This window comes from Hylobates moloch, unplaced genomic scaffold (assembly GCF_009828535.3).
Source record: "Hylobates moloch isolate HMO894 unplaced genomic scaffold, HMol_V3 SCAFFOLD_18, whole genome shotgun sequence".
In the NCBI taxonomy this organism is placed as follows: domain Eukaryota; kingdom Metazoa; phylum Chordata; class Mammalia; order Primates; family Hylobatidae; genus Hylobates; species Hylobates moloch.
The window spans coordinates 31,835,438-31,850,138 of NW_026652293.1; the positions used below are offsets into that span (position 1 = coordinate 31,835,438).

At 40.0% G+C, this 14,701-nt stretch overlaps 1 protein-coding gene across 1 annotated transcript in view; it reads right to left on the reverse strand.

The window, feature by feature from the left end:
* CACNA1E (calcium voltage-gated channel subunit alpha1 E) overlaps nt 1–14,701 on the reverse strand; it is a 432,299-nt gene that overhangs the window by 146,740 nt on the left and 270,858 nt on the right. Inside the window, exon 10 of the mRNA XM_058430474.1 lies at nt 13,502–13,605. Coding sequence (XP_058286457.1) covers nt 13,502–13,605 — 104 coding nt within the window. The remainder of the gene's footprint in view (nt 1–13,501; nt 13,606–14,701) is intronic.

The window sequence follows — 14,701 nt, forward strand, 5'->3', positions numbered from 1 at the left end:
AAAGTATGTGTGTATATATGCATATATGGGTGTATATATACACAGATATGTACGTATGTGTAGATGTATATATGTGTATGTGTGTGTATATATATGTGTGTGTGTGTGCGTGTGTGTATAGGTATATAGGTATCAGAGTGTTAGAAGATTTACCTATACTAAGTTAGAGCATGGCTGAGGAGCTACAAGGATGTTCCAGTTATCTAAGAACTTGGTCAACCAGAAATTTCACGTGTGAAAAATTCAACAGAGAATGGAGGCATTTTTATATTTGGTTATTGTCTTCATATCCAAAAAGGCACCTAATGAAGTCCCAATCTAACTGTCAACAGTTCGCTTTAAAAAGGATAAATGCTTGTAAAACAGTACTTTGTTTTGATTATTTATGTTGATAGTTCTACTTACTGATTTCTCTATTCCTTTTCCCTCAACACCTTCACCCTGCCTCTCACATGCAACCTTTCTGGATAGGATTCTTGGCTTCTCCCAGCTATGACTTCACCTCTCCACCCCCGCCATACCTCTGCAGCCAAGGATGCTCTCACCTTGGCTGAGCCCCCAGAACCACCTATCCTGACACTGCCTCTGTTTCTCAAGGTAGATAACAGCAAGAGACACTAGAGATTAATTTTTGAAAGGAGACAGAATTTTAATTAATACAAGAAAATCAGAGCCTTTTTCCCCCCAAAAGCAGCTGCATTACATTTCACATTCACATTTCACAGCCCATAGCGTTATCAACACAGGGCAATTTCAGGGTGTTGGTGCTGATTGTACTTCTTCCTAATAATAAAGTCCTAAAATGGGGGTAATATTACATAAAATATAGATTACATGTGCAACAGAAAAATATAAGCTCCGTGGAGGGAGGGATTTTTGAATCCCCAGCATCTAGAGAACAGTGTTTGGCACGAACTATCTGTTCAATTAATCAACTCAAAAGAGCACTTTGTTGTTGTGCTGTGGCATGTGTGTAAATCACATCTCTGTTGTGAGTAGCAGCTAAGCAGCAAAGGTCCCATTGCAAATGTCCACTCCATAGGGGAAGCACTGCTTTGGGGAACAAGAGCACTGGACTGAGAGTCCTAAAATCACAGTTACATTTGTCATTTAGAGCATGTCACTTGCTCACTTCGAGCTGCAATCTCCTTGTTTGTAAAATACTAATATACTTCTTAGGATTATTGTGAGAATCAAACACATGAAATGCTTTATAAACCAAATGCTCTAAAGTAAAAAAGAATAACTGTTTTGTCTTTTTCTGCTTCCAACAGCCTTATTTGCCCACAATTGCCTATAGGATAACAGCTTTAACAATCCTTTAGAAGTGATTATTCTGAAAACATGTACCATATATGATATAAAAGGTTAATATCCTTACTATGCAAATAATCTAAATTCATATGAAAAAGATAAATATGCCAATTTATGGGAAAATGGGCAAAGGGTATGAGGAATTAACTCGAAGAAAAATATATTAGCAATGGCCAAGTGTAAAAATGTCCAACCTGTCATAATTACTTGTCTGTAATGCTTGTAAGCTGGGATCATCATTCCAGAAAGCAGACAGCTTCTCTGGAGGTTTTTCGAGGATCTCCAGTACCAGTGATTATGCTCCTGACTTTTAAGATGCCAGCCTCTTCCTCAGTTCTCTGCAATACTATCCTCCAGGAGGTCATAGGGGGGCATGGCATCCCCTAAGAGGGTCCTGATGTTACTCGGTTTCCCTTCAATTCATCAATCATTTCTTGAACACAAAAACAAGGCACTAAGATATCAGGAGCGATCCAACTACATGGAAAGACATCCTCAGCAGAAGAAACAAAACTGAATGAGTGACAGAGACATCTGTGACTCCAAAGCACAGGAAGATAGTGCATCCAGGAGAAGGCAGGAGAGCTCTGCCCCTCATTAGACTGTGCACCATTAGGCAAGACTCTTAGCCACTCTCAGTCTCCATTTCCTCAATTATAAAATGGGGTTAACAACAGTACCTGACTCATGAGGCTGTTACAAAAATTAATTGAAATAATGTATATAAAGCATTTAGCATGCTATTGGGCAGATGACAAGGTTTCAATAAATATTAGATCTTATCTTTAGTAGTATTAAATTATATAACAATTCCGTGACGTTACTATGAGTGACAGATTCTATAACAGGCACATAGTGCTATGGGAACATGTGGGAGAAAGATTTTAACACTAATTGTAAAATGAGAGTGGGGGGTATAGACCTGGAAAGATCTCATGAAAGAAGCCAAAGTTAAAACAAGCTGAGAGGGATGAGCAGGAATTTAACAAAGAAAATTAGAGGCTTACTCCAGACCACATGAGCAGAGAATAGAAAGGCCCAGGTACTCCAACGAACTTCAAATGGTGGAGTGTCCAAGTTGATGGCCTCATGTGGGGCCCAAGAGCACAGTCTGTCTTTGCTGTTCCCTGTAGGGTGTGATGGATGGTCAGCTCTACCAGTGGTATCTGAAAACATCTGAGCTCATGCTAATTGACTCAATGGGAGTACTTGGTAGGTAAGAATGGCTCTTTCCCAGCCCCACCTACTGAGTGTAAACCAGGCTCTTGAGAGAAGAAATCTGCTACTAACAGCTAACATTTATTAAGTAATTACTATCACCCAGGTATTAAACACTTAACATGTATTATCTGATTTCATTTCCCCAGTAATCTTATATGACAAACACCAATATCCTTATTCACAATTGGGTAACTGAAAGTATAGAAAAGTGAAATAATTTACCTAACATCATTGTCATAGCTGGCAAGTGATAGGAACAGAACTCAAACCCAGCTAGACTGTCTAGAGAGTCTGTATTTTACTACTAGGCTATACATAGGGCACGGAGGAAAAAGCACCCCAGACAGGGAGCCAGGGCAGCTAGCTTCTAGCCAACGTCTAACACTAAATAGCTGTCTACAAACTGAGCGAGTCATTTCACTCTCCAGCCAAGTTTCCTCCACTGTAACAAGGAGGCAGGCACAAACAACATTTAGAGTCTTGTCTTCCTCAAATAATTTTTATCTCACCCTAGGATACAATTTTCACAACTGATACACTAAGCAGTGTCTTGGGGAAATGCATATTCTCTCAGCAAGCTCCCATAAGCTTTTTATGTGACCCCCATGGTCACACAACTCACCCAGGAAAAGTCCTTCTTGTCAGTGTAGGAATTATGAACACCCGACTCTGGTCATCATAGCAGGGTATCATACAGGAAATTTCTGTCCACAGGACTGGGAAGTTCCATGTGCCATGGCCGTCATGGAGGACCTGTTCATTTTCATTAAGTTCTGCTGTACTAGATGACAGATAATTTCCTTCCATAAAGGACATTTAAACTATCTGGACGATCTGCTTAAAAGCATAGGTGTTTGTGCCTAGTAGATCTCGGTCCAAATTCTGAATCTACTGCTCATGAGCTTTGTTTACTTTGGCAAATTACCAAGCATCCCACAGTATCTCTATTTATAAAAGGAAGTTAGTACTTCCTCATATGGTCACTGTGCGGATTAAATGAGATAATATGTGTCATGTGATTGGCACAATGCTTGATGGGCAGCACAGTCTCAAAAAATTATAGCTTACAATAAAAACAACTTAAAACAAACCCTACTCTACTCCTGTGAACTGGCCAAAAGCCATGAAGTGTGTTACGCTTTCCCATACTCAACAGGTCCAAAACCTGCCCTTTTCCCTTAAGACCTACGCTTTGGCCTGTGTTCTCCCCCAGCCACCTACAGTCTCAATTCAGAAACCTAAAAGCAATCCAGAAGACTTCCCTCTGATTTCCACACCAAACCCACTCAGACATACCCACACAGTCCTGAGTCCTGCAGATCCAACACCCAGCCCCCAACACCTCCCGGAGCTGTCCTGTCCTTTCCGTCCCCACCACTGTACTTCAGCCCCACTGCTTCTCTGCTTCTCCCCTGAACTGCTGCTCCTCTGTTTGCTTCCAGTCTTGCTTCTCTATGTACCTTCTCCAGGGTGATCATCTTCAAATGCAAATCTAGCCATCTTCTTATCTAACAATCTAAAACCTCCCACAAGCTTATAGGATCAAGCTTAAACTTACCAGCTTAGCCCAAGAAGCCCTTCTCGATGAGCCTTTGCCTGTGCCTGCATGCTAGAATGTGCTTCTCCCTTGTGCTCGCAAACTATCACTGGCTCTTCAAAGGCACACACCACTGTCACCTGCTTCAGTTGGCCTTACCTGATCCTTGCCCCTTCTAATTTAAATGCCCTCCTGTTGCTATCTCTTCCTAGACTCAAACCCCTTGAGGGGTAGGAGCTCTCTGTCCTTGTTTGACCTGGTATCCCTAGCCCCTAGCAGTGAGTCACATACGACAAATAGTTAGTAACTGTTGTGTGAGTCAGTCATTGACTTTCTACTGGTTGATTCCAGTGTTAGAATCCCAGCAGAATTACTCTCCCTTATCTTAGCCAGTCACCTTCAATGTCAGCCAGCCTTGGGAGGAGCAGATATACGTCAAACTAATACCCACCAACTCCCCTCAGAGATCTCATCTGGAACACTGAGCTGGGCATGAATAATTTCCTTCTTAAGACCAGCAGCCATTCCTGTCTCAGGTCAGGCGTGGGAAACACTCAGGAACCACCTCCTAAGATGCAATGGCACATCCAACAGGAGATGCAAGGTTTAACACTGAAGTTATAGTTGTTAATATGCCCACTGTGTCCCAGACCTACGTCTCATTTATCTTTTTATCCTCAACAATGCCTTGCAAGATAGTAGGAACTCAAAATTAGTGACCTGCATATATGAATCTCAAAAAAAAACAGCTTTGGGGAGGGACTAGCATTCTGGACTATTTGAACTTAGAGTCCCATTACATGTATTTTTGAAATATTTCCATAATTAGTGTACAATCTCCTTATTTTACCCATCTTTGTATTCTAAATGTCTAGCCAGGTATCTTTTGCATAGTAGACACTCAATAAACACTTACTGAATCGCACAGAATCAGCTTGCACATGAGTTGCTAGCAAGGCAGACAGCTGTAGTTTTGCTTGTCGTGGGAGCCACTCTATGCATTCATGAGATGCAACCAGAAGAATTCCTCCTCTACTATGGACACTTCACCACTTCTCATTAGTCTTAGGGCAACAGGACCTTGACAGTGGGTCTTGGCATCTTCTGCCCTGTACACATACCGGGTCATATTGTATACGTGAACATCAGTGTGTGTGAATAAGTGTATACATCAATGCACATACACATTAAAACTTGCAGCAAATCTATATGGTCAAGATGATATTCCAGGCTTACCACTGGCAGCATATCTCTCGGTATGCCACCTCAGGTGTCAGTATCCCTGAATAGAGGCTATGTAGTGTACACTAAAATAAGCACTAACTAGAAGTTGAGAAATTGTAACCTCTGGCCCCACCTCTGCCAGTAACTAGTTGGAGATTAACCAAACCTCCCTCTTCTCATTTCCAAATAAAGATACTGTCCACCTACTGCATGGAGTCACTGCAAAGAACAAACATGATCACAGAAGCAAAGGTGCTTTGAAAACTATGGCATGCTTTACACAAGAGAGCTCACATTGCTCCCCACACATATATGGATGCAGTCTCTGGTCTGACTGCCCCTGCTCTGGTTTTGAGACAGCTCAACTGCTTCCCCATATTTACCTTCCCCTATCCAGAAGCCCAGGGAACAATGGATGGAGACAGTGGGATGCCTCAGGGTCATTTCTGCTTGTGTTAGCCTCTGCCCTGTAGCCCCTGACGGCATTTCAGGATGTGCTTATGCAGCCCTGCTTTGTTTCCATGGAGACAGGAAGCTCTGCTTCTCTTCATGCCTAAGCTAATGGTTTTCATCAAATCCCATTTCCTTTGAGACAAGTAAAAATGCTACAATGCTTCCATCCATACTTCCTCTTTAAATATGAGCCAACAAACATGCCTCACAGCCTTCCTCCCACCAATGCCTGTGCCCCAGAGGCAGGTGCCTCAGTCATTTCCACACTTGGCATCCCAGGTTCCCTAAGCACCAGTGGATGCGGCCTGCCCCCTCTCACGTGGACTCTCTTCCTCACTTGCCCAACCTGGGAGCCATGTGTGTTCCCTCTTTAATTTCTGTCTCTCTCTGCTCTGGGAACAGCCTTGGTACATAACATTCAGCTGCCTGCAGGTCACAAGAAACCTGCTCCCTAGGTTTCCAAGCTATTTCCCAGGTTGCTTCTGAATTAAATCCCAACTAAACCCCCACTCTAAGGAGAAAGCTTACAATCTTTCCAAAGGCATGTGAGAGACAACCAAGCAGAAGTGAGAACCCATGGCCCCTCCTGTACACAGGACTGGCTGCTGCTGAACCCCCTGCAGACACCAATAAAGCCCACCCCAAACTGTGCTGAGCTTCAGAATGAGAAAAATAAACCAGGTCAGAATGATTTCAGTCCCAGCCTATAATGCCCCTATTGTGAACACTCCTTTAAATGTCAAAATTTATTCATACCAGCTGTTCCCAGCTGCCACTGTCACTTCCTAGGCTTCTCCAGAAGTGCTAAGAAGGCATCTGCCATCCCAGTTCCATGACATATAATCTGTGCAGGCCATCTCCCAGAGGAGCCCATGGCCCCACAGCTGGCTCAATCGAACATCCACAGGCCGTTAAGCAGGTGATGCCACCTGGACTTAAGAGGCTGAGAAAATGTATGTTAATATTATCGAAGGATATAGGTAGCTAATAAGAGCTAAGGGCTACTCCATGCCAGACCCTAGGCTAGGGTTTTGTATATGAGAGAGCTATTGCTATCCCATTTTACAGAGGAGGAAGCAGGCTCAGAGTAACTTATCCAAATTTGCAATGCTAATAAGTGGTTTCTTACAGGGTTAGGCTTCTCACCCATGAATGTCAGATGCTAACGCCCATGCCTCTTCCAATGTACAACTGTTTCCCATGCAGAGAAAGATGTAAGAGAATGAAAAGACGTGATTCCAAACCAAAGAGAGTCCATGTGGTCAGACACAAGGCACTGTCCGGTAGGGTAGTGTTCTGTTCCATTTCCAGCTCTGTTAAAACACAACTCGAACCTATACTGGAGCCTCATCCAGAACACCAGTGGCTTTTGTTAGCACAGCATCTACTTTTCTCCCCAAATATATAGTAAGAATCTGTCTTAAATTTTCCAAACTAAAATATATACACACTTAGGACAAAGAATATCAGATAAGATTACACAAACATGACATTATCCTCTCAGTAGAAATACAAGAGGAGAGCCTGTGGGTCAGGCTTCTCTGGGGGCCAGAGTTACGGAGGGTGCACATTGGAGTTGTAGGTACTGGCTGGCTGGAGACAGTAACGTCTAGCAGTGCTTGGGCACAAACAAAGAATGCCAACAAACACTCACTGAATGAGTAAATATAGAAGAAATCTCTTATGTCTTAAGACTCTCCACTCAAAATAATTATTAAAGTTCTTCTTTACGGTGTCTTCAGTTTTTCCCTCATATCCATCTCACAAATTACCACCACAGGCTCTTAGTACCATGTAGTTGGATTACTATGGTTGTTTCCTACTTAATCCTACTGAATATGGTCTCTCTCCATGCCAATCCTTCCCCCACGGATGTTAGATGAATATTCTTATATACGCCTTTCGTCCTACACTTTTGTGTGTGTGCAATATTTTTACTTTAAAATTTAATTTCTATTTTTTCAAAGTAACACATGTAGAATTGAAAAAGTCAAATAATTTTGAAAGACTTCTAATGAAAAACTGGCAGCCCTCTGCTTTACCTCTCCTAACCCCTGAATCTCACTCCCCAGAGGCAACCACTTTCAACTCTTTTACCTGTTTCTTCTGGTATTCATTTCCAAATTTCTAAATATTACACTTAAAAACGGAAATGTCTTTATCTTTCCATTTCAGATATTGCCTAAATACTTCCTTACTGTGGAACCTAAGATTTCAGTCTTTGACATCTCCTTCCCCTCCCCATATTCAGCCTCCTCCAACCACTTAAGGTAATCACAGCACTGTAAGGGGCTATCTCAAAATTCGGCATCAGCAACATAAATTTGGTTGACAACAGAGCTGAATAGAGAACCTACTTACTATGCTTATATTTCTTACTGGTAACAATTTCATATTTCATGGAATTAAATGCTTAGAGTGTTTGTGTATATGTGTATATACAAATACATACATATATATTCATACAGTCATGTATCGCTTAACAAAAGAGATACATTCTGAGAAATACATTGCTAGGCAATGTTGTTGTTGTGTGAACACCAGAATGTGTACTTACACAGACCTAGATGGTATAGCCAACTACATACCTAGGCTATATGCTGTAACCTATTGCTCCTAGGCTGTAAACCTGTACAGCATGTTACTATACTAAATACTATGGGCAATTATAACACAACATTAAGTATTTGTACACCTAAATATATCTAAACATAGAAAAGGGATAGTAAAAATATGGCATAAAAGATTTTTTTAAATGATACACTGTATAGGGCACTTACCATGAATGGAGTTTGCAGGAAGTTGCTCTGGGTGAGTCAGAAAGTGAGTGGTGAGTGAATGTGAAGGCCTAGGACATTACTGTATGGCACTATAGACTTTATCAACACTGGACACTTAAGCTACACTAAATTTATTAAAAATATTTTTATTTCAATAAATTAATCTTCACATACTGTAACTTTACCTTATAAACTCAGAAAAATTTAACTTAGACTCTTTGGCAATAATGCGTAGCTTAAAACACACATTGTACAGCTGTACAAATATATTTTCTTTCCTTACATCCTTATTCTATAACTTTTTATTTTTATTTTTTACTTTTTAAATTCTTTTGTTAAAAGCTAAGACACAAACACACACACTAGCCTAGGCCTGCACAGGGTCAGGATCATCAATATCATTGTCTTCCACCTCCGTATCTTGTCCCACTGGAAGGTCTTCAGGAGCAATAACACACACGGAGCTGTCATCTCCTATGATGACAATGCCTTCCTCTGGAATACCTCCTGAAGAACTTGCCTGAGACTGTTTTACAGATAACTTTTTAAAAAATAAGTAGGAATAAATTGTAAAATAACAATTAAAAGTAAATACATAAATTAGTAACATAGTCATTTACTGTCGAGTACTATATACTGTACATAATTGTATATGTTCTACTGTTATATGATTCATAATTCAGATTTTTTTACACCAGCATCACCACAACCATGTGAGTAATGCATTGCACTATGATGTTAAGATGACTATGACGTCACTAAGCCACAGGAATTTTTCAGCTCCACTAAATCTTATGGGACCACTGTTGCATATACATCAGTCATTGACTGAAATGTCATTATGTAGCACATGACTATATATAGTTTTGGCAAAACCATAAGCTCTTTTGAAAATAATAACACACTTTGGGGAATACATTAGTTTTATTTTTTTCTTACAGATAGCATTTTTAGAGGCCTCTGTCACCCTACTCAAATCTTGATACTGCTTGATACTCTCTAGGCTTCTGTCATCCTAGACTTCCCTTCATCACCCTGGGAATCAATTCCTCTTTCTTCTCTCCTCTGTGGAATCCCTTGTTTCCATGAGTATCACATTCTTCAATTACTTCCTTTCTTTCTTCAATTACTTCCTTATTTTTAGTGACTCACATTCACCAGTAACTTTTTCAAAATGGATATCTAAAAACATTGTGATTCCATCCTAAAAAACAATTGGTATTCGAGCTAGGTATAGAATTCTATCTTGGAAATTATTTTCCTTATGAAAGTTTTAAGAGCTTATGTATTTGTTACTAACTTTCAGTGTTGCCATTGAGAAGCCTAAAGCTATCCTGATTCCTATTTCTTTGTAGATGAATTCTATCTCCTTCCTAATTACCAGGCACTTTCAGAATACTTTTTAATCTGATGTTCTGAAATTTCATGATGATTCACCTTGGGGTGCTCACTTTCCATTAGTCATGCTGAGTTTTCAGTGTGTATTTCATTACTAATTAAACTCATTTGTTCTCTTTTACCTCCATACGTACCTTCTATCACCCTGCTATAAAAATCATTAAAGTAAAATAAAAATTTAAAAAATTATAATATATTCAAAATGTGCCTTTGATTTGAATGTATTTTCACAAACTGTATATTTTGTGTGCATGTAGTTTTATGTAAATGGTATCATATCACAGTGATTCTTGTTTTCACTAAAATCTGTTCTTAAGATATCTTATGTTTCATGTGTACGCAGTATTTGTTGCTCTGTGCTACATAGGATGCCACAGTACATACTGCTACATACTATGCCATGGTATACATCCAATATTTTACCTATATAATTTCCCAGTTATGGACATCCAAGTTGCCTCCAACTCCCCACTACCATGAAATAATGCTGGAAAGAACATCCTTGCATCTGTCTCAACACATCTTTTAATCTGGCAATGTGAGTCTTTTGGTTCTGGGAACATTTCTTAGATTTTTGTTAATTTCTTCCTTTCCATTTCTCTGTTCTTTTTATAGAACTCCTATTATAGTTAAAAGCTGGATCAATCCTATTTTGCTGTTCTGTTTTGTAGGTAATTTCATCAATTGTATATTCCAAACATTTATTATCTTTATATTTTTATTACATTCTTATATTTTTACATTATTTCATTTTTATATTTAATGTAAATATATAAGTATATATATATTACTTTGTAAAATGAATGTACATTTTACATTAATCTCCAAGAGCCCTTAACCTTTAAATTTCTTTTTAAATTTATTGGCCTGTTATTCTGTAAATGAAATGGTTTCTCTTCTATCTCTAATAGCAAATACAGCTTTTAAAGTTGTCTTCTACTCCTTGCATTGTTCATATTCCCTCAATTACCTTTTTATAATTCATGATTTTGTTTTTTGTTCTTTCGTGTTGGGCATCTTCCTCAAATGCTGATGATCCCTAGCTGTGTGTTCATATTTAAAAGAACGGCACAAAAGCTCACTGGCAACTCTGTATGCAAGCTTGGAGCTTGTGGAATGGTGAATGTAATGGGATGACTGGGAGCCCCCCAAAAGATTTGTTCACATCCTAAGTCCTGGAACATGTGAATGTTACTTTATTTGGAAAAGTAATCTTTGCAGATTACTAAGTTAAGGATGTTCAAATAAGAGATCACCCTGGCTTATCAGAATGACCCTAAATCCAATGACAAGTGGCTTTATAAAACTGCACAGACATTGAAGAAGAGGCAATATGATCACAGAGGCAGAGACTACAGTGACGTGGCTATAAGCCAAGGAATGCCTGGGGCTTCCAGAAGCTGGAAGAGGAAGAAAATCAATTCTCTTTTAGAGCCATTGGAGGGAGCACAGCTGTATTAGTCCATTTTCATGCTGCTAATAAAGACATACACAAGACTGAGACATTTACAAAAGAAAGACGTTTCATGGACTCACAGTTCCACATGGCTGGGGAGGCCTCACAATCATGGCAGAAGGTGAAAGGCACATCTAACTTGGCAGCAGACAAGAGAAGAGAGCTTGTGCAGGGAAACTCCCTTTTATAAAATCATCAGGTCTCATGACAATCATGAGAACAGCACAGGAAAGACCCACCTCCATGATTCAATTACCTCCCACCAGGCCCCTCCCACAACACCTGGGAATTGTGGGAGCTATAATTCAAGATGAGATTTGGGTGGGGACACAGCCAAACTATATCAACGGCCCTGCCAGATTTTGGGCCTCTACCCTTCAGAACTATAAGAGAATGAAGTTTCTTTCACAGTTTTAAGCCGCAGAGCTATGGTAATTAGTTGAAAGCAGCCATAGGTAATTAATACAGTGAGTCTCACCGAAGGTGACGAGGTAGGAATCTGTTTCTCTGGTCTCCCCCAAATATCCGTATAAATTTGTCCCTTCTCTACAGACAGTTTCCCAAAAGAGGAATCCTCTCAACTCCTACCAGACTGCTATGTTTTTAAGAGTCAAGCAGGAGAAGTGGGCTGGACTATGCACATTCAATTTGTAGACTTTCATTTAGCCCTCCTGTTTTCAGTACCAACATATCAACACTACCCTCAGGTGTATCTGATGGTACAATTCCAAGCTTCTCTGATTCCACATCTACAGAGATTAAGTCTCCTAACTTTTGCTAGGATGGGAGTTGGGTGAAGCAGATATATGTCAGCATTGCCTGGAGGTTATAGTGGGCTGGGGCAGGGAGTCTAATGTTCTTTACAAGGACTTTGCATCAATCCTTTTGTTTTTAGCACCACACCTACCCCAGCTCTCCGACCTACCTGGTGTCTCCAATTCCTGAGCCTTTCTAGGACTCTGAAGAACAATCAGTTTGCTTTTTTACTGGTATTCCCTAAACAATTAAACTTCAGCTTTCCTATCACTGTTGCCAATTTTTTCTATGTTCAAAAATGTTGTTGACATCTTTCATCTCTTGTCATTCCTCTTGTTCTCTTTGTCCTAGTGCCCTTCTTAAAATTTATTTTCTGTGTTAGTGGAGTTTCAAGAAATGACCAACTTAGTTCAATCTGCCATGTTTAAACAGAAGTGCCACCTTATAAATTTTCATTTGAAGAACGTATGCCACTCTGACAAAAAATTAAGTTCAGTTTTGCTTAGAAAAATATAAGAATCTCTAAAATATATCCCCGTCTCAGCTATCCTAAGATGTTACATTATAATTTCTTCACACTCCATGACAAGTCTCATTTTTTCATCTTTGCTTATGGTGTGATGTTCGCCTTCCTGAAATGTTCACTCCCATATAGTCTATGTAATCCTACTACATATTTCATAACCCAAGCAAAATCCCAATCCTTCATGAAACTATCCCTGATGACTTCAGATTACATAGATTTGTCCTTTCCTCAAAACAAATGATTATATCTTGTATAAGTCAGTAAAAGAACTCTTATTCTCCATTTCATGTGTATCATCTTCTTGGCAAAACATGTTTCCTAAGGAGAGGACCCACACCTTATACTTTGTGTGCTCCTGGCGATGCTTACCATGGTATTGGACCCCAAATAGTTGCAGATTTGTATAAATTAATTCAAGCCACAAATATGAGACTTGATGCCCAATACACTACAGAGTAAGAAACTTTTGAGGGACAGCCTGTGTCTAATTCAATTTTATTTCCCTAACAACCAGCACAGTGTTTGACATAGGTCTCTGACTGCTGAGTTACTGAATGAAAGTGTGGATGAATAAATGAACTCTCACTACATACTGTGTTCAGTGTTGTGCCTGATGTCAAGACTTTTTAGTTCCTGAGAATAATCAAGATTATTAGAACGATGGTTCACTACTGCACTGCATTCCCAGCATCTAGAAAGCATTTGGCACAGAGGAACTGCTCGGTAAGTGTCTTCTAAATGAAGGTTAAATGAATGAATCTGCCATGAGTCAGGAGGCATTAGTTTACAGTTAGCAGTCAGCAAATGAGTTAAGAAGAGAGAAACAACTGGCTCACCCGGAAAGCACTCCCAGGACTAGGTTGAGAACAAAGAAGGATCCAATGATGATGAGGGGAATGAAGTACAGCCAATTCCAGGTGGCTCCTAAGGCATCATTGGTCTGAAAGAAAGAAAAATGGTTCCTTAATACTTAAAGCCATCTTCCATAAGTAAAGCTTACATTCGTGCAGCTTCACAGAGGGTGATGTAACAACCACAATGCAATACAGTTAAATATTGCCTTACTCCATTCCCAATTTGGTATTACCGTGAGTTAGCTCACAATCTCCCATGTACATAATGAAGAACATAGCATCAGCCACACCATAATATACTGAGTTGGAATATTCTCACACCCTCGCTTAGCACATGAGAAGACAATACAGAAAGGTCAGATACTTTTCCAAGGTAATGCAAACAACCACTGGTTTTATAGCATTTGGTAATGTGGGTTCTGAGCCTCTGCACACAAAATTGGGCAAATTCTCAAAAAGACAAAGGCAGACTGTGCCCAATCTATTCCACGGATGCTAGCAAAGGCCTTGACGGGGTTATTTGGAAGACATTTTAGGGTCTTCTGCGTCTTGTTCAGCCCTTGAACTGTGCCCAATCTATTCCACGGATGCTAGCAAAGGCCTTGACAGGGTTATTTGGAAGACATTTTAGGGTCTTCTGCATCTTGTTCAGCCCTTGATGGAAGAAAGCAGGCTCAGCTTGCTTTCTTCCATCATAGTACAATAGTACAGAGCTGGCCCAGGCCTGGCCCCAGCAAGGCTCTGGCCAGAACAAGGAATAAATCTAGATTTGAAGAGTGATCACTTGCACTCTAATGTTAACATTCAGTGAATTAAAAAATGCCTGCAAATCCATATTCTGGATTCTCAAATCATGAATCGGATGCAAGACCCTTGAATGATCAGGGATTGAGGAAGAATTATATCTCATGACTTAAACAAAAGAAGCAATTCTTAGCAGGATGTCTCATTAGAACCTTGAAATAGAGCTTGGGAGCCTCTCTAAAAGCTGTACCACTCAACTAAGGGTTCTCAGTCTTCCCTTTGACTCTTCCTCCCCTGACAGCACGTCCAAGTCTTTCCAAATGGTCTTCCTGAATTGCATTTCACATATGCAGGGCTTTGAAATCCCTTCAACCCCCACTCCACTCTCTCACACACAAACTCTAAGACCCATTTGCAACTTATAACAGATATTTTATC